General features: G+C 36.1%; 1 protein-coding gene across 4 annotated transcripts in view; it reads left to right on the plus strand.

Annotated features, from left to right (window-relative positions):
* Positions 1-19085, plus strand: part of LOC145287724 (NADP-dependent malic enzyme-like) — a 195380-nt gene that overhangs the window by 91697 nt on the left and 84598 nt on the right. Inside the window, exon 1 of one of the 4 annotated variants that reach the window (XM_080135478.1) lies at positions 18550-18681. The exons of the other annotated variants lie outside the window; for them this stretch is intronic. Coding sequence (XP_079991604.1) covers positions 18671-18681 — 11 coding nt within the window. The 5' untranslated portion in view covers positions 18550-18670. Of the gene's footprint in view, positions 1-18549; positions 18682-19085 lie in introns of those variants that run through there. 4 annotated transcript variants of the gene reach the window in all.

Raw genomic sequence — 19085 nt, forward strand, 5'->3', positions numbered from 1 at the left:
CTAGGGGCCATTGTAGGGGTAAAATTACCTCCAAATCATTCATTTGTTCATACGTTTCTCAATAACTATGTCTTGAGTTTTTTTTTTTTTAATTTTGCACAAACATTAGTCATGGTGAAAGTGAATTTTTCACTCTTGGAGAGGGATCCCGCATGCTCGGCTTGTTTAATATTTTTTTTCTCTATAATTTTTATCTCTGGATTTTTTTATTTAAAAAGATTTTTTTTTTTTTTTTTTTTTTTTTTTTTTTTAACTCCTCCCTCGTTTTTGTGGCGTAGATATTTTAGTATATATGATTTTATTTATCAATTAAATTTTTTTCTCTTCGTTGTTAACCACAAAATCTCAATTTGGTCTTCTGAGTCTAACAAATAATTCATTCCTCACCCCCCCGGTTTCTTTGTTCCTATTTTTGTAAATAAATTCTTATAAAGTCTTGCATTATTTTTTTAAATGTGTGTTGCGAAAAATAAGTTAGTAATGAAATGAATTATTAAAAAAAAACTATAAAAGATTTTTTTTTTAAATCTGAAACAGCCGAAAGCAGGCTGACAAGTTAAAGAGTCGCCAACTTAATAGGTCCTGAACTACCAACTAAACTCCAACCTCTGCCCCATCGCTGAAACATAGCATCCTTGTGCCTGTTTTACAAGTATTTCAATATCCAGTATTCTGATGAACTCCAAACATTAGTATCCCCCCCCAACGACAATATCCTCAATAAACCTGACAAGCAGCAAAATCCCACCCCTACACTATGGAGATCCCTAGATACTGTAAAGCCTTCTACTCGAATAGCTTTTTGCCTTGGACTGCTGCACTTTAGAATTTCTTCTTGGGCCCCTGCTTTCCCGACTTCACTGATATGCAGAAATTCGAATGTAATGTGAACAGATATCTCACTACCTAAATAGTATCCCAGCAAATCTGGTCACAAAAATTAACCCCTCACAACTAAGTGGCCCTGTGCCTTGTTTGGGGTGAATTGACTATAAAAAAATGAAGTTCCAACTATAAATCTTTAATAACAAACAATATTTTTTTGATTAATTATTTTTTATTTATTTTTTAAAAAACTTGTTGGAGTTGAGCAGAAAGATAGTTGTTCACATTACATTTAAATTTCTGCAAGTTAGTACAGGTAGGGAAGCAGGAAACAAGGAGGGAATTCCAAAATCTAACAGTCTCAAGGAAGGAACTGTTAGGGTAGAAGGCTTTCCGGCATCTAAGGACCTCAAGAACGAAAGGATGGGATTTTGCTGCTTGCCAGGTTAGTCGAGAATATGTACGTCGGGGGGGGGGGGACAATTGTTATGAGCTCATCAGAGCATATTCCATTAAAGTTTGGTTTGGTTGTTTTTGTTTTACGGCATATCAACCCTTTTCGGGTTATTTAATGCCGAATCCAGTGATTTGGAAGAAAACTTTTTTTAATAGAATATATTTGGTTTTTTTTTTTTCTAGTCGGTTTCTATTCAACCCATAGTTGGGACCCTAACAGGTACTACCACTACGGGTCTGAATGGATCTAGGAGCAATGGCAATTAAAGGGTAGCTCCACACTCCCCAAAGCCCACAAACTGGGGCCTCACCATCGGATATAGTTTAAGGCCATATCCAGGATCTCCATTAAAGTAATTGTAAAATAGGTACACGGATGTAACATTGTAGTGATGCGACGAAGGTTGGAGCTTGGCTGATAGCGTGGGACCTATTAGATTTGAAATTTTTTTTTCGGCCGTGTCTAAAAGTGAGAGATGGGTGGTAGATGCATTAGCTCACATGTGACAACAATAATCACTCCATGGGTGAATGGTAGCTTTGTAGAAGTAGCTTTGTAGAAGTATAGGATCCTCTCAGGTGTGAGTAATTTTCTAGCACGGTAAAGGGAGCCCACCTTAGAGTTTATTTTTTTGTGTGACTTTAGATTTTGATTAAGCTGTTAGCACTGATGAGCAAATCAGCAGCAGCAAATTAAGCAATGCTGAGGTCACAGCAAATTAAGCAATGCTGAGGTCACAGGAAGGGGAAGCAAAAAGGCCAACACGTGGTCAAACAAAAAAAAAAAAAAAGAAGCAAAGTGCATGCCAAGGAAGATGAACATGTGAAGTCGAGGCAAGAAAGTGGTGGTTATGGTCGGAATCAGGTGGCAGGGATAGAGACTTTTAAAAAGCACAACAAACAATCAAATCTATATATGTAACGAAGCAAGGTGTGCCGCGGAAAGTTAGACATCTGAAAATGAGGGCGAAAAAGCACTGGCTAGCGCCACCGTGAGATCGTGAGGATAGAGACTTTAAAAAAGCACATGCTATATGGCAGAGCATTGTAAAACACGTGTGTGCGAAAAGATTTTTGAAAAATAATGAAATACGTTATTGTTGGAAAAAACATGAATAAATGCATTTCATTTGCACTAAAAAAAAATGCTGAATTGGATTTTTGTCTTTCTTTTTCGTGTTTGTTCCTTAGTGACAATATCAGACTGATCCAATTGGTTGAAATATAACATGGTTCGAGTGTAACGGCCACGTTACAATTTTATGGGAGTGTACGAACGCTGTCTGTCAAAAGTGGGTTCAACCTAACCACATCTTGTCTGACTCAGTGTGTGTGTGTGTGTGTGGGGGGGGTATCTTGCAACCTGAATGACACAAAAAAAAAAAAACTCTGCTCCCTCATTCATATTTCTTAATGATTTCTTATGAGTAAATATCTTTTACAATTATATCTCTACGGATCAAGTTGATGAAACATTTTTAATTTTGTGTCTTTGAAATGCTCATGTTGTAATTTGAATGCAGTGGATCTAAACTAAATTTCACTTAAATTTGAATTCAAATAAAATATATTTTGTGTTCAACCAGTTCAATTGAATTAAATGTGAAAATCGACAAAGTTTTCTTTGTTTTAATGCAATGTCTTTCAATTTGATTTTGCATATTTTGTCAGTCTGTCAAATTTCAATTTGGAATAGCATTTTCGTTGGTCTGTCTTGCTTAAGTTTGAAATAGCCCTTTGTTGAGTCTGTCACTAAACATGCAGTTTGATGAAATAACGGAGTTCATCCGGGTTCTTTTTCTTAAGATTATGATTGGTTGATTAAGTCATAAATACAGACTTAAAAATGCTAGGAGATATTATTTCTAAAATATTTATAAAAAAAAAAAGAAAAGAAAAATGGGGGAGGGGCTAAACTTTAATTAGACCCATTAACCAATCGTAATTTCTCAACATAATTTTAAAAAATAAGCGACTACCAGTAAACCGAAACATTGTACAAATATTTTTATTCATATTGTTAAAGAAAGAAAAGAAAAAACAAAAGTTAAACCCAAGATTTGTATTCTTCTTTATTAACGTTATTGAATATGAGTACATCCGGGTTCTTTTTCAGAAAATTGATTGGTTTGTTAAGCCATAAATACAAACTTCAAAAGATACACTGAAACCCTCACATTTAAGGATATTACCAGCTCCAACCACGAAAACTCGTTCAGTAAAGCAACTTACTAGATTGTTAATTGAATTAGTAGCCAAGGCCACTCAGCTGTTTCAAACGAATATGTCATAGTCTATGCACGTAAATTTTTTTTTTTTTTTTTTTTGTGCGCGTGTTTTTACTTCCCTTTTTGTATTTATATTTAAAAAAAAAAAAAGTTTTCGTAATGGTGACAATCAAATTTTTTTTTTTTTCTTTTGTTCACTCCCAACAAAGCCTCGGACAAGTTTGACGAGTCACACCCAAAGAAGGTTAGAGACTGTGAGAATTACATTCAAGATGAGAACAATAGTCCGAATAATCAAAATAATACGATTAAAAATTTCCAAAACACAATCATCTCAATTTATATATATATATATATATATATATATATATATATATATATATATATATATATATATATATACAGTGGCGTATCTAGGGTATGGCAGGCATGGCCCGTGCCATGGGCGCCACTCTGACATGGGCGCTTAAAGCAAGAATAACCATATAATTACTTTATTAAAACATTCATGGTTTATCTTTCGTTAAAATTGTGCCTGTATTATAATATTATGTAGGTTAGGTATATCTAAGGTATAAATTATTAAGAAGGGGCGCACATTCAAACTTTGCCATGGGCGCCATTTTACATAGGTACGCCACTGTATATATATATATATATATATATATATATATATATATATATATATATATATATATTTTTAAACCATAACATTAATGTATAATCATAGCTAAAAGATAGGAACTCACGATTTCTGAAAAATCTATAATAGTGTAGTGAATAAAAGGCAATCAATAATTCCCCCCACTATCCAACACTGAGAAGGTTGCATACGCGGCAACAGAGAAGGCAGAACTACTTGCCCAGCGATCCGCCAACAAAAAACTCCCTCCCAAATTTACCTATGCGGACTGAAGCCACATTAGATGATGTGAAAAACATCCTTTCTCATGTCCGTGATATCATAAAAAACTTAGACACGTTGACAAAATTTAAAAAAGGAACCAACCCCCTTCCTCCCCTCAAAAAATGATTTCATTATAGTAGTTTTGTTTGATATTTAACTTCTTAGTTTGATGAAAGTGTATGAATTTATCTTTCATCTGACGGTGACAGATATTATGAAACTGAATGAAAAAACCTGTTTTAATCATTTGATCTTTTTAAACAACATAATTGCTTTCACCGTTTTCATACAAAATCATGTTTAAATCCTTGACCTTTCTGAAGGTCATTCATGTGTCGTGAATTACACACTAGGACTTCAAATTATCCTCGTTTTGAGTGTTATTCACACAACGTTTCAGTCGAAGTAATCTTTGACCCGTAGCACAGTAGTTAGATTACTTGGAAAAATCAATTATAAAAGTGATATTCTTCTGAGGATTGAAGGTTCAATCCTCAGTATAGGCAGCTGAAAAATGCGATTATAAATTACTTAGCACGCTACCCCTGTAAAGTAAACAAAGGGTTCTGTTCGAAATTCTGTCCAAATTCCCGAGTTCGACAGAAACATTCTCGAGTTTGACCGTGCTTTTCTTGGATAGAATATTTCAATTTAAATTCAAATTAACGTCATTTTATTAATTTGTTAGATGAAAGCAGGCGTATAATGTTATTATTTAAGGCCGGTCCGTAAAGTGTAGAATTACCGTGACAATTGTGCAGTTTATAGACCGTGCTTTTCTTGGATAGAATATGATCAGAGGTTACATCGACCACAATGTTGTGAAAATCACACTCAAGATGAGAACAATAGTCCGATAAATCCAAATAATACAAATTCTTTAGGTATATTTTGTCAAACTCTGGAATCTTTCCGTCACCCAGAAATCTGTGGTCCTGGATATGACCTTAAACTATATCCGATGGTGAGGCCCCAGCATGCGGGCTTTGGGGAGTGTGGAGCCACCCTTTAATTGCCATTGCTCCCAGGTCCACTCTGACCCGGAGTGGTAGTGCCTGTTAGAGTCCCAATTATGGGTTAAATAGAAACCAACTCGAAAAAAATGTATATATTCTATTTAAAAAAGATTTCTTCAAAATCACTTGATTCGGCATTAAATAACTTGAAAAGGGTTGATATGCCGTAAAACAACCAATCAGAAATCTGGATGGAATTTCAAATGGGACCCTTTAAGGCCTAAAACTATATCATTTGTTCATTTTCACTAGGATTTGACGTCCCCTGGGGACTTTGGGGGCTAAATAGGAGGGGGGGGGGCAAATGCTGAACTTAGTTATTTTTTATTTTTATACCTCGTTCACCGTGCATGCTTCACTTGTTTTTTTGTATATCGGCATATTTTGTTGTCTTCATTACTTGGCATAGGAGGCCATGTGACAGTGTTCTTCAATCTCCTACTTCACAAGGCCCTGTCGGTGGGGCATTAGAATATGCCAACTGCCCCCCTGCAGAGGGTAAAAGTCCCTCAATAGGGGTCCTGGATATGACCTTAAACTATATCCAGTGGTGAGGCCTCAGCTTGTGGGCTTTGGGGAGTGTGGAGCCACCCTTTAATTACGATTGCTCCCAGGTCCACTCTGACCCGGAGTGGTAGTACCTGTTAGGGTCCCAACTATGGGTTGAATAGAAACCGACGTGAAAACAACAAATATATTCTATTAAAAAAATTTTATTTCAAAATCTTTGGATCCGGCATTAAATAACCCGAAAAGGGTTGATATGCCGTAAAACAAAAACCAACCAACCAACCTACTTCACAAATAGAGGATGGGGGTCACCAACCACAATAACAGGTGACCCCCATCCTCTACAAATAAAATCCATCCCAAATTGAAAGTAACATGGTTGTCAAAACAATCCAAATGATATTTATTGACTTTTTATGTCAAAGATTTTGAATACCACCACGTTTTCAACCGTAGTCAGACGTTTGAATGTGAATTGTTTACACAAATTTAGTCGCCCACTGTAATATATTCTAGTAATCATCTGCAACCTATCTGACTAGTTCATTAGTGTTGGGATTTGCTTGTCAAATAATGTCAGGTTAGTCATTAAATAACACACAAGTTGAATCTGTTGGTTGATCCATATTTGCCTACAAATTAGATCTTGTCGAGTCAAAATCGCCTTTCAAACCATTAATTTTTGCCAATGAGTGATTTTTATTATTCGTGTTTACTAAATGAAACTAAAATTTAAAAAAATCATCCATTCAAGTTGTGTCCTGTCTGGCACAGGCATTGCTGGCTATGGATTTCTATCTCTCTCTATTTCTCTCCCTCAAGGCATTATGAATTCATTGTTGCTCATCATTTTTTATGTTGCCCAGGTATTTAAACTGTCAACGTATGTTGCTCGCTGTCAGAGTAGTTTGATGACGATCAGGTGCCATTTTTATTTTTATCGACCAGGATCTAAACATTAATTTAGATCCTGGTTGATAAAAAAAAATGCATATATGTATATAACCCGACCCCCCTCCACACACACTAGATATAAATTCTCTTTTCATCATGAAATTTTTTCTCTCCAGAACAGAAAGAGAACTGAACTTCTCTTTCGCATGTGATATATGACCGTCTTCCTGTACATCCTCGCCTAGAAATCCTGATGATGTCCCCTGAAATAGGGACGAAACGTTGATTTTATTTTTGTTTTTACTCTTTTAGGTTTTTCCTTTTTATTCATATGGCCTCTGTAGACGAGTATTTTACTTTCTTTTTCCTTCCTTGATTCCGGGTCCTGGATATGACCTAAAACTATATCCGATGGTGAGGCCCCACCTTGCGAGCTTTGGGGAGTGTGGAGCCACCCTTTAATTGCCATTGCTCCCAGGTCCACTCTGACCCGGAGTGGTAGTACCTGTTAGGGTCCCAACTATGGGTTAAATAGAATCTGACTTAAAAAAAAAAAAACAAATATACTCCATTAAAAATCGTTCCTCAAAATAACTAGATTTGGCATTAAATAACCTGAAAAAGGTTGATATGCCGTAAAACAAAAACAACCAACAAACCAACCAATCCTTGATTCCGTTACCCAACAGGACAGACATAAGCGCTGTCGCTTGTGTAAGTCACATTTTGCAGTACAGTTGCCAAAAAATTTTTTTTCTAATGGTTATCTTTCTATTTCTTCAACCAATCTCTTTTTCCAACATTCTTCAATGCAACACACATGTGTATGTTTGTGTGTTATCGATAATGACTGTTCGATAGTGCCAGACCTATTAGATTTAAAAAAAAAAAAAAAAAATTGGGGGGGGGGGGTCGAAGAATGAGAGACTAGTAGTAGATGCACCAATTCAGATATGGCAACAATACTTCACACATGGACAAATGGTGGCTTTGTAGAAGTATAGGATCCTCTCAGGTGTGATTAATTTTCTAGCACGGTAGAGGGAGCCCACTCTAAACTTTATTTCTTTGTGTGTGTGTGTTTTTTTTTTTTAGATTTTGATTGAGCTATGGGAAATGTACTAACTATAGAGTGATAATTCGATTAATCGTATTTATACCGGCAGTTTCAAAAGATGTTCGTTCAGCTGAGAAAATCAATACAGTTTCATCCACAGCGAGCAGACAAAAAGCAAAAAAAAAAAAAAAGTGTAATGATCAAATCTAAAAATGTAAGAGTTAAATTATTATTGAAAGCAATTATAAGATAAAAATGGCGAGAATAAATTATCGTTCACACAATTGTGTGTTGTCATGACGACTTTCAAAAGATACGGATTTTTATACGATTTAATCATGATCTATACACACACACACACACACACACACACACACACACACACACACACACACACACACACACACACACACACACACACACAACTCGACTCATAGTTACTAATTTGATCCCCAGCGGCTCTGAATTTTAGTATAAATAGAAATACTACTTTTGGATTTCTCATAAATTCTTTCCAAGGAAAATTGTATTTTATATTAGAACATGACTTTGTTTTTGATTGCATTGCCAAACCGACAGAGGCAAGTGATTTATTTATATTAGCTGTATATACCCGGCATTGCCCAGTCAGAACGTATTGCGAGTTAATGGGTTTCATCACATGCTATTTAAGATACAGCGAATATCCTATTACGAAAAATGATCATATGTTGGATTTAGGGAAGCATAAAACACATCCATCTTGGTCTATGAAAATCAAACGCAAAGTAACTATGATAGCTTAAAAGGGAAATAACTCTCATAGCTTACTTTAATAAGCTTACTTCCGGTTTTAAATACAACTGTTCTCAGCTATTAATTGAAAATAAATTCAATTACAAATGAAACAACTTTAAATTATTTATGAATAGAACAAGTAAAATGATTCTATTACAACAAACAATAACATCAAGCTAATTATTAAAATCGATTTTCTTTAATGTAATATGCAAATGAGGTTACTCGTTGAATGTGGATTTCTTTTGAATAAATCGTATATATATAGAAATGATGCCGGAATAAAGTGTATAAAAGTCAGTTTTCAGTATGAAAATTAACTTGTGAAACGGTGTACCATTTGTACAATTTTTTTTTTTTTTACCCCAAACAAGGCACATTGCCACTTTGATGTAGGGGGATACTATCAAGGACATAAGCTACAAGGGTACTATGTAGGGAGTTGGGCAGCAAGATGTCGGTTCACGTTACACTTGAACTTCTGCATGTCAGTACAGTTAGGTAAGCAGGAACCCGGAAGGGAATTCCAAAGTCTAGCGGTTCTGGGGAAGAAACTACTGGAGCAGAAGGCTCTCCTACATCTAGGGATCTCAACTGTGAAGGGGTGTGATTTTGCTGCTTGTCGTGTTTGTCAGAGGTATTTATGTCGAGGGGGGGGGTACAAATGCTTGCAGTTCGTCAGAGCATTCACGTTTTTTTTTTTTTTTTGCCATGAAAATATTTAAATGATACATTTTAGAAATATAATGATAATAGAGTTGATTGTTTTTTGTGGCATATCAACTCTTTTTCGATTATTTACTTCTGAATCTGGTCATTTTCATAAATTATGTTCCAAGTCCTTTATATCTTCAAATATTTATTCATAGTGTTTGGTTTGGGTTTTTTTGTTTTACAATAAATCAAACCTTTTTGGATTATTTGATCCCAATCCAGTAATTTTGGTAAGTTTTTTATTCAATTTCTTTTGTGTTTAAAAAAAAATTTTGACGTATCAACCCTTTTTAGGTTATTTAATGCCGAATTTAATTATTTTGGTAAAAGTTCTTATGCTTCAAGTTCTTTATATTCTCCAAATATTTGTTCATGGTGTTTGGTTTGGTTGTTTTGTAGAGGAAAATTGTTTTTGTTTTTGCAACGTACGATTGAGTCTTAAAAAGTTAAAAATGCACCAAACAATATCAATGTTTGGTGCATTTTTAAGTCAGGTAGGAATTGTTGTTGAAAGAAGGTAAATATTTGTCACTATTTTTTTTTTTTTCTCTGCTCTCGTTTTTTTTTTTCTTTCCTTTGTTTGTCTTAACCTATTTTTACAGAAAATGTGAAACAAGTTCATTGTTTGAACTCTGAATTGCCCGGTTGTTTCAACTGGTTTCATTTGTGCATTGTTGAAAGATGAGCCGACCTTATTGTTTTCTGAGGCTCAAATTTCTGTTCAAATCCTAAGATTTGATTTACATCAACTGAGCCACGATTTTCCTCTTTATTACTTAATCTCATTTCTTGTGTTCTTGTTTGAATCATTGTTTCATACTATGAAGTGTCGTATGAAATTCAATCAAATCTCATATCTATGAATATATGTATGCAAATTGGAATTTGTCCCGAGTATGACTTTAAAAGATAGCCAATTGTGAGGCTTCATTTGGAGAATGTGTAGTTGCTCCTTAGTTACCGTTGCTCTCAGGTCTACTTCGGCCCAAAGTAGTAATACCTGTTATGGCATCTGGTGCTACCAGATCAGGCTGTCTGAAGATATTGGCTTCCTGACCAAATTGTACCAAACATTATTTTTTTCCCCCTTTCCTTTGCGATGGCTAATGATACATTACCTGAAAGTATTTCGTTCAAACTTCTCGGCTTAACGTTCACAGGAAACATGAGTTGGAACAGATACATTGAGTATATTGCCAAGGCAGCTGCAAAGAAGGTGGGCTCTCTCTACTATGCTAGAAAGTTACTTAAGCCTGAGAGTATCCACAATTTGCCCATGTATTGAATATTGTTACATTTGAGCTGGTACCTCTGCTACTAGTCTACTACTTCTTGGACAGGGTTTGAAAGAGTCACCAACCTAATATGTCCCAGTGACGAAAAGTTGCATCACTCTGCCTGTTTTACAAGCATTTTAATGGTAGGTGCTCTGAACTACAAACCCTTGTACCTCCTCGATGTAAATACCCCTGGCAAATCTGAAAAGCAGCAAAGTCCCACCCCTACACAGTAGAGATCTCCAGATGCCAAAAAGCCTTCGACTCTAATAGTTTCTTCCCCAGAATGAAATTCTCTTCCGGGTTCCTGTTTCCCTGACTGTACTGACATGCAGAAGTGTAATGTAAACAGACATCTTACTGCGAATCTCCCTACATAATATCCCTGCAACTTGTGTCCCCGATAGTAACCCTCTACATCAATGTCGCACTGTACCTTGTTTGGGGTGAAAATGCAATAAAAAAAAAAAGAAAGAAAAAAAAACAATCATGTTTTGCAAAGTTGAAACTAACAACAGTGCTATCGGATCAGGCTGGATACTTCTCTAGGTGTATTGAGAATGTTTCTGTAAAACTCTGGAATCTGGATGGAATTTCAAACGAAACCCTTTATTTACTTCAGAGAGGTAGCATGCTCTCGTTCTGTCAGCCATGACTCGATAGAGATCTTAAGTAATTCGCGGTTGTATTTTTTCAGTCGCCCACGCTGAGAATTGAACCTTCAATCTTTAGGAGAAAATCATTTTTACATTTGATTTTTCCAAATACTCTAACCACTGTGTAATGGGTTCTTGCAGATTGTTCTAGTACGAATTTTGCAAGCATTTAACCTATTTTCAATTCTGTGTAGGCAACCAGAAAATAAAATTGCAACTTACTTAGGCCCTCTATCTAATCATGGCTGACAGAACGAGAGCATACTACCCCCGTGAAGTAAATAAAGAGTTCCACTCGAAATTCCATCAAGATTCCCGAGTTCAACAAGATACATCTGAAGACGGTCAGATTGAAATGTTGTGAAAATGACAGCCAAAATGAGAACAGTAGTCCGAACAATCCAAATAATGAGAACTCAATCATGTTCTGCAAAGTTAAAAACAATTTTTTTTTCTTTTACAAAACAATCAAACTAAACACTATAAATAAATATTTGAAGATCTTACGAACTTGAAACCTAAAAACCGTTTCCACAATTATTGGATTTCACATTAAATAACCTGAAAAATGTTTGATATGCCATGAAACAACCAACCAACCAACCAAATTGACAAGTTTCATCGCATCTGATATTCATGGTGAAAGGCATGAACACACACCTTCAACATTGTAGCTGAAATAGCAGCAGAAATTCAATTAATGATCTGTGTTGATAAAACTATGAAATCTCATTTCTCGTCTTTGCGTAACTTTCATGCAAACACATCAAATTTATTATTGCATTACTGAGGATATACAGTCTAATAATGTTGACACACTGGTTCCTGTTAGATCACCAAAGTTAAGCCATGTTGGTCCTGGTCAGAACCAAAATGGGTGACTATTTTGGAATACTAGCTGTTGTATGTGTTCTCCGTTTATCTCTGCCATGTTTCCAGGCGCCCTGGACTTTTTCTTGCCACTGCAATCAGTGTTGATTCGAGAAAAGCGTGACTGAGAATTGTGCAACCCTTGCTTTACAAAAACATGAGCAGCCACCCTTACAAGGAGTATCCATTGCATCTTAATACTGAAAGGAGTCATGAATAGCTGAGGCGTCGTACAGATAACGCAACACGTGTCTTTAGATGACTATTTTTATCGATAACTTTACATTTATTTTTAACTTTACATTTATTTTTAACTTTACATTTATTTTTAACTTTACATTTATTTTTAACTTTACATTTATTTTTAACTTTACATTTATTCTGAAAAACAAATAACGTACAAAAAAAAAAGTTGACATGCCATAAAGCCGACATCAGGGATTAACGATGACCCCCCCCCTCTATATCCCTCTTCCCCTCTATATCCCTCTTCCCCTCTCCTTCCCTCCTCCCCCTCCAACATTTCATGCCTCCAACATTTTATGCCTTCAACATTTCATGTCTTCAACATTTCATGCCTCCAACATTTCATGCCTCCAACATTTCATGCCTCCAACATTTCATGTCTCCAACATTTCATGCCTTCAACATTTCATGCCTTCAACATTTCATGCCTTCAACATTTCATGCCTCCAACATTTCATGCCTCCAACATTTCATGCCTCCAACATTTCATGCCTTCAACAAAATATCAATGAACTCAACTTATGCCACCTTTGATTTATTAATCGATTTTCAATCGTTTGCATAAAATGTTACCAATTGTTATATCGATGTTCAGCTCTCTTGGCTTGTTGCTTGGATTTGCAGATCGATGCGAAGTTTGTCCTTGGTGGCATACCTTCTGCTAATTGTGAAGACCAATCCTCTGCAATACCTAGGGCATGAGAATCCCTGGGAAGCGAGGTCCTTAGCAGATGACGCTTTCCTCCTATGTTTGTCCTCTGCAACCTTTCTTCTGTTGATCTCAAAAGCAACACTACCTTGCTTCGACAAAGCCTCATACTGTCCCTGTGTCTTTGGCCCTGCCTTCCAGTTTTTCTCCGGGACATCACATGCGCACAGTTCTCGCCTCTAGCGCTTATGCGGAGCTCTCTGTCTTGTTCACCCTGGCACAATTCGTCATAGAACACGACTTTGAGCAGTATTGTCCTCCATTCGCGGCAGGTGTTCAGATGGATGATCATTATTATAAAGGTAGTTATCGGATTTGTTGGTTTTAATCATGTGACATAGAAAGAATTTGAAGTGAGATCAGTTGCTGAAGATAATTTAGTGTTGGGATGTAATTTCGAGTCTCTGTAACTAAGGAGTGTTCCTGTTATTCTGTCGGTATAGTCTTCATCTCGTAACAACTCTGCGTTAAGAAAAATGGATCCTTAGGTGAAAAAGATTTTAAGATGAAATGCTGTTTGCCTCGTGTATGAACGCCATCAACATCATTATCATCATCACTATCATCATCGTTTTATCTGCTGGCATGCATTGGGCAGCTTTTAGAAATTAACTTCCAAACTAACCTATCTCTGGCCAGGTCTTCATCTTTCCTTATCAACAAATCCAACAAGTCCATTTCTCGTATGAAAACTGTTTCACAAATTAATAAAGACCAGAAATTCCTAATATGGAGATTAGAAAATGAACCTTTCGTTTACTTTCAGCAACTGTGTGACCCCCCCCCCCCCAATTTTATCAATTAGCTCTATATTCCATGGTCGATATTTCTGACAAGTGCTGTTTTCTGGGTTAGTTGTTTTGAGTAGATGATGTGTAGAGGTTGCAATCCTCTCATAATACTCATCATTATTCACTTGTCAATCCATCCATCTCGTTAAAACAAAGGTCTGGAAGCATTCGTAGAAGTAAAATAAAATGTTCAGAAGGTTACCAGATGTGAAATACCAAATTAATGTTTCAAAAACAACTTGTAAAACAGGTTGTTCAAGGAACAGATGCGGATATTCGTTCAAACGTCAAAGTCACACTAACCTTTATGAACTTCGAAGATTAGCAAATAACACTTGAAGTCAACATCTTGGGGGTAGGGATGCAGAAACATTTTGTGAATAGCAGGAAATGTATTTTGGCTTACAATAACAAGGACCAATGTACTGCGAACGCTCCTCAGTAATTTCGTGATTGAAGTGATAGCGTTTTACTATATAGCTTGGCAACAAGTCAGAAAACTTTTATTAGCAGTAATAGCATTATTACCTAAATGTTTATAATTTTTTCCATTTTTTTTTTTTTTTTTTTATAATAAAAAGATTTTGCTTGTCTATCCATAAAGACAAGCTGGATGTGTGGTCATTTTAAAGTTGGGTAATCAGTGTTTTGTAAGCAGAACAGATGTAGAAGAAAAAAAAAGAAATCGCTCCAATCACTTTGGCACTCTTCAATTTGTTAGGATGCCAATGATTTCATGGATTCATCCCCTCCCCCCCCCCCCCGATTTAGTTCAATTGAAGAATTATTGTCTGAAAAGTGCAGCCTTCGGTGTTAAGGTTAATTTTTCATTGCCTTTGATATAAATGAAGTTGAAAACTGTTCTCAAACTCTTTTCTTCTCCTTCTCCTCCATGAAAAAAAAAATCTGAGAAAGCATGTTTTAAAAAGTCAGCAGCAGCTGAAGGGTAGTTAGCTAGCAAAAATATTAGCAGCAGCAGCTGTTAAAGCACGTATGCAAATTAGCAAGTGTGCACAAGCTTATGTCACAAGAAAAGGCGATAAAAATACACCACGTGGTCGAGTAGAGAAGCATGTTGCATGCCAGAGAAGATGGACGTGTAAATATGACGGCAAGAAACAGGTGGCGGAGGGACCAAGACTTTTAAAAAGCATGTGTGTGCGAAAAGACATTTGCACAATAATGAAATGCGTTGTTTTGGAAAAAAAACACAATTAAATGCATTTCATTTGCATTTAATAAAGTGCCGAGTTGGATTTTTATTTCTCCTGTTTTATTTATTTTTTCCTTTGTGACGGTACCAGACGACGTGTGGGTCCAAGAGGTTTGAAGTGTAATGACACAATTAAAAAGTAACGTTCACGTTACAAAAAGAAATTGAGTTAAAGTACTTCAATGGAGGGTTCTCCGGTGAACTACAAGCCCTAGTACCACCTCGACGTAAATACCCCCGACAAACCTAACAAGCAGCAAAATCCCACCCTACACATTAGAGATTCTTAGACGTAAGAAAATCGTCTACTCTAATAGTTTCTTGCCTAGGACTGCTAGACTTTGGAATTCCCTTCCGGATTCCTGTTTCCCCGATTGTACTGGCATGCAGAAGTTCAAGTGTAATGTAAATAAACATCTTGCTGCTCAGTTCCCTACATAGTACCCCTTCAAATTATGTCCCAGATAGTAGTCCCTAACATCAAAGTGGCACTGTGCCTTGTTTGGGGTGAAAATGCATTAAAAAAAAAATCATTTTTTTATTGTAGGGCTGTCGAAAGTGATTACAATTCTGTGTCATTTTAGGTGTGTCTTGATATGGTACTTTCTTATTAATGTGAGATCGCATGTTTTATGTTCTCACCCGTGAGTGATAAAGAAACCAAAGTCTTTTTATACATACGTGTGGATATGTCTGTATGGGGAGGGAGGTCTCTTTTCCACAAGTGCTTCTTCTTTTCACCACTTCGTGTGGCTGTGATAGTCTGGCGTAGTCGATTGTCTCATCTTAACTTTGGTCGAAATAAACTTTCTATTCATGAATGACACAAGGAGACACTTGCTGAGTTCTTTAAGGTTTTATTGGAGAGAATTTACTATGGAGAGAGAGAAACCAATGCATCTTAATTTTTATTTACTTTATTAACTTACTCCTCCAGAAATCGGCGACAAAATGGACAGAGGCATTGCCAATATTCATTATTGTATACTGTGTACCAAATTTGAACATTGTTGTATAATGGGGGGGGGTAGATGAGTGTGTGTATATATATATATATATGTGTGTGTGTGCGTTCATGCACGTCTAGTCTATAAATATGTGTGTATGAAACTGATGCTTGTGTATTGTCTAGTGTTTATAAATGTTGTGTGTATGTGCGTGTTTACACATATGTTCGTGTAACATGAACAAGGTAAGAGTCATTAATTCGGGATGGATTCGACATATATGATACATAAGCACAGAATGGCCGTTTGATAACGGACTATTAACCTTAGGTTGTGGCTCCCTTCGTCTTTCGGACACTGCAAGAAAACATTTCACTGTGAAGCAGTAACAACAAAACTTCTCTTTTGGGTTTCCTCGTTTATTGTATTTATTTGCTTCCCCACCAAAGCAAATTAGGCACAAGGCCGTTTTTAATGTGGGGTAAAAACCAACTCCCCTAAAAGTAGGCAAAAAGGGGGCACTCTGGTTACCAAAAATAATAATTGTCCCAGTATAGAGGGTTTCCCCTCTATTGACTGGTACAAATTATCTTAAGTGCAGCATCTGCAGAACAGATACTACACTTTGAGGTATTTATTTGCTCCCCCACTGAGCAAATTAAGCATAAGGCCGATTTTTAAAGTGAGGAGTGAAGGGGAAATGGAGACCAACTCCCCGGGGAGTAGGGGAGCTGGATAGTGACAATTGGTATGAAAGGTTGCCCCTACATTGACCAAGGTCTTATATGTGGGGTTTTCCCCACATATGGTCTTTGCTTGCAGCATCTGTCGGAACAGATGGTATTTATTTGCTCCCCCACCGAGCAAATTAGGCACAAGGCCAATTTTTAATGTGAGGAGTGAAGGGAGGGGGAAGGGAAAAGGGGACCAGCTCCCGAGAGGTGGGAAATGGGAGCTGGTTAAAGGTCAGGCATGTGGGGTTGCCCCCACATCTGGTCTTTGCTAGTCATAGCTTGCAGTATCTGTCGGAACAGATACTACATTTTGATCCCGGCCCGAAGGCCAAGAACAACAGAAAAACGGCCTCTCGTTTCTCATTTTCACAGTTAGGTGTTGCCCTCAGGGATTTACAATGCTTTCTCCCTCTAGTTCCTACATCATCTCATAGCTCAGTCGAATGGTTCCACGATTGACAAAATCAAACTTCTCTCATCGACGCTCCCTCCCTCTCTCTCTCTCTCTCTCTCTCTCTCTCTCTCTCTCTCTCTCTCTCTGTTAGATTTAGATACAAAAACCTACTTTCTTTGTTACCAGGTCAATTCATTGGTTATTGTTTTTAAAACATTGAATTCCTAAATCTATTTTATTACGAAAATATCTCTGTAATATTTTATTGTTTATGAATCTAAATCTAAGTTAAAATTCCTCCGTTAGATTTTAACAAATATTTTAGCCAAACATTCCTTTCTTTCAAAACATTCTCTCCGCATAATTTTTCTCCCTAACAGTTAACAAATAATTGTTCAGACCTTTGGCATTGCCCGCCACAACATGACACAGATACTATGCTGTGACCATAGCCAAAAGGCTCTACATAGCATCAGCTTAAATCATTTCTATGTTCTTGAACCGTGTCTGGTCTATACCGCTTCGCAAGAGACTAATTATAAAAACCTTAGGTTCTTTCGCTCTAAACTGAGACTTAATGTCATGTTCTCTATCGTTTGACTGTTTTGTCTCGCGCGTTTGACCTATTGTCCTCTGCTTAAAACCATGCCACCCATCTATCGGTACAATTCTATTTGCAGCTAGGTCATCCTGACTTGTGCTCATGTGACCCTTATCAAAATTCACAATAACTAACTTAATTGCTACTTACATAGGACCCCGCATTTTTTTTTCTACTACTTGGCCTTCGGGACAAGATCAAAGTGTAGTATCTGTTCTTTAGATGCTGCACTTCTATTTCTTGTTCTCTTTTGGTGAAGGAGAAATCCTTCACGACTGAGACAATTTTTATTTTTGTACCTTTTCTCCACGTTAAAAAACGACCCTGGTGTCTAACTCTGTCCCGTGGGGAGGCATAGTAAATAGGTACTTACATAGGACCCCTCATATGTAGCACACATCCACATAACTGCTGCAAATACAAATTTTATCGTGCAGATTTGCAATTACATTGAAAAGACATTTGGTGTTTATTAAGATAGTCGACAGATCGATTTTTTTTTATTTTTTAAATATGTGGTTTTTAAGCCTAAACAATAATACTTAATTGTCATGTCGAAAATAGTAATATATCCAAAAATTACGAAAATTCATCAAGTAGAACAACTGCAATTGATAATGATATAAAATAATGATGGTTTAATATGCAATTGAATGACTGGTTTTAATGCTGCATCTTTTAAATTCATAGGTAATCTTTTTTTTATGTTCTTTCTGTCCTTCCATAGTTTTAAAAACGGACGTCATAATCTCTCTTATCTCGAGATCTAAAAACAGAAAACCAAACAATTTGTCAGTCAAGTTTTAACTCCGTTTAATATTGGATCTTTGACAGTTGGAAGTGGATTGATGTCGACTGTGTAAGTGATTTGATTTTTTTTTTTTTTTTTTTAACAAAACTTCATTGAAGATATTTTTGTCGAGCAAAACAATATAAATGTTAAAACATACATAAAAAAAAATACATGAAAAAAGTTAAAATTTTAACAAACTACATTGAAACGTTTACATTTGATATTTTTAACTTTGATTTTTCTGAGTTTTTTTTTTATATCGAATGCCTGTTTAGAAAAAGAAAATTCTATTTGTTAAAAATTATTATTTTGTTAATTTTATATATTTATTTATTTATTTTAGTATTAAATACTGTGTTATGGAGTTAAATTATCTACAAGGAAAGGTTTTGTGTTTCTGAAATGAGTAATTTAAACGAAGGATTGGCCACACAATTTTTCTTTTTCTCTTTTCTTTTTCTCTTTTCTTT

This window comes from Euprymna scolopes, chromosome 11 (assembly GCF_053919585.1).
Source record: "Euprymna scolopes isolate OS-2025 chromosome 11, ASM5391958v1, whole genome shotgun sequence".
NCBI lineage: Eukaryota > Metazoa > Mollusca > Cephalopoda > Sepiida > Sepiolidae > Euprymna > Euprymna scolopes.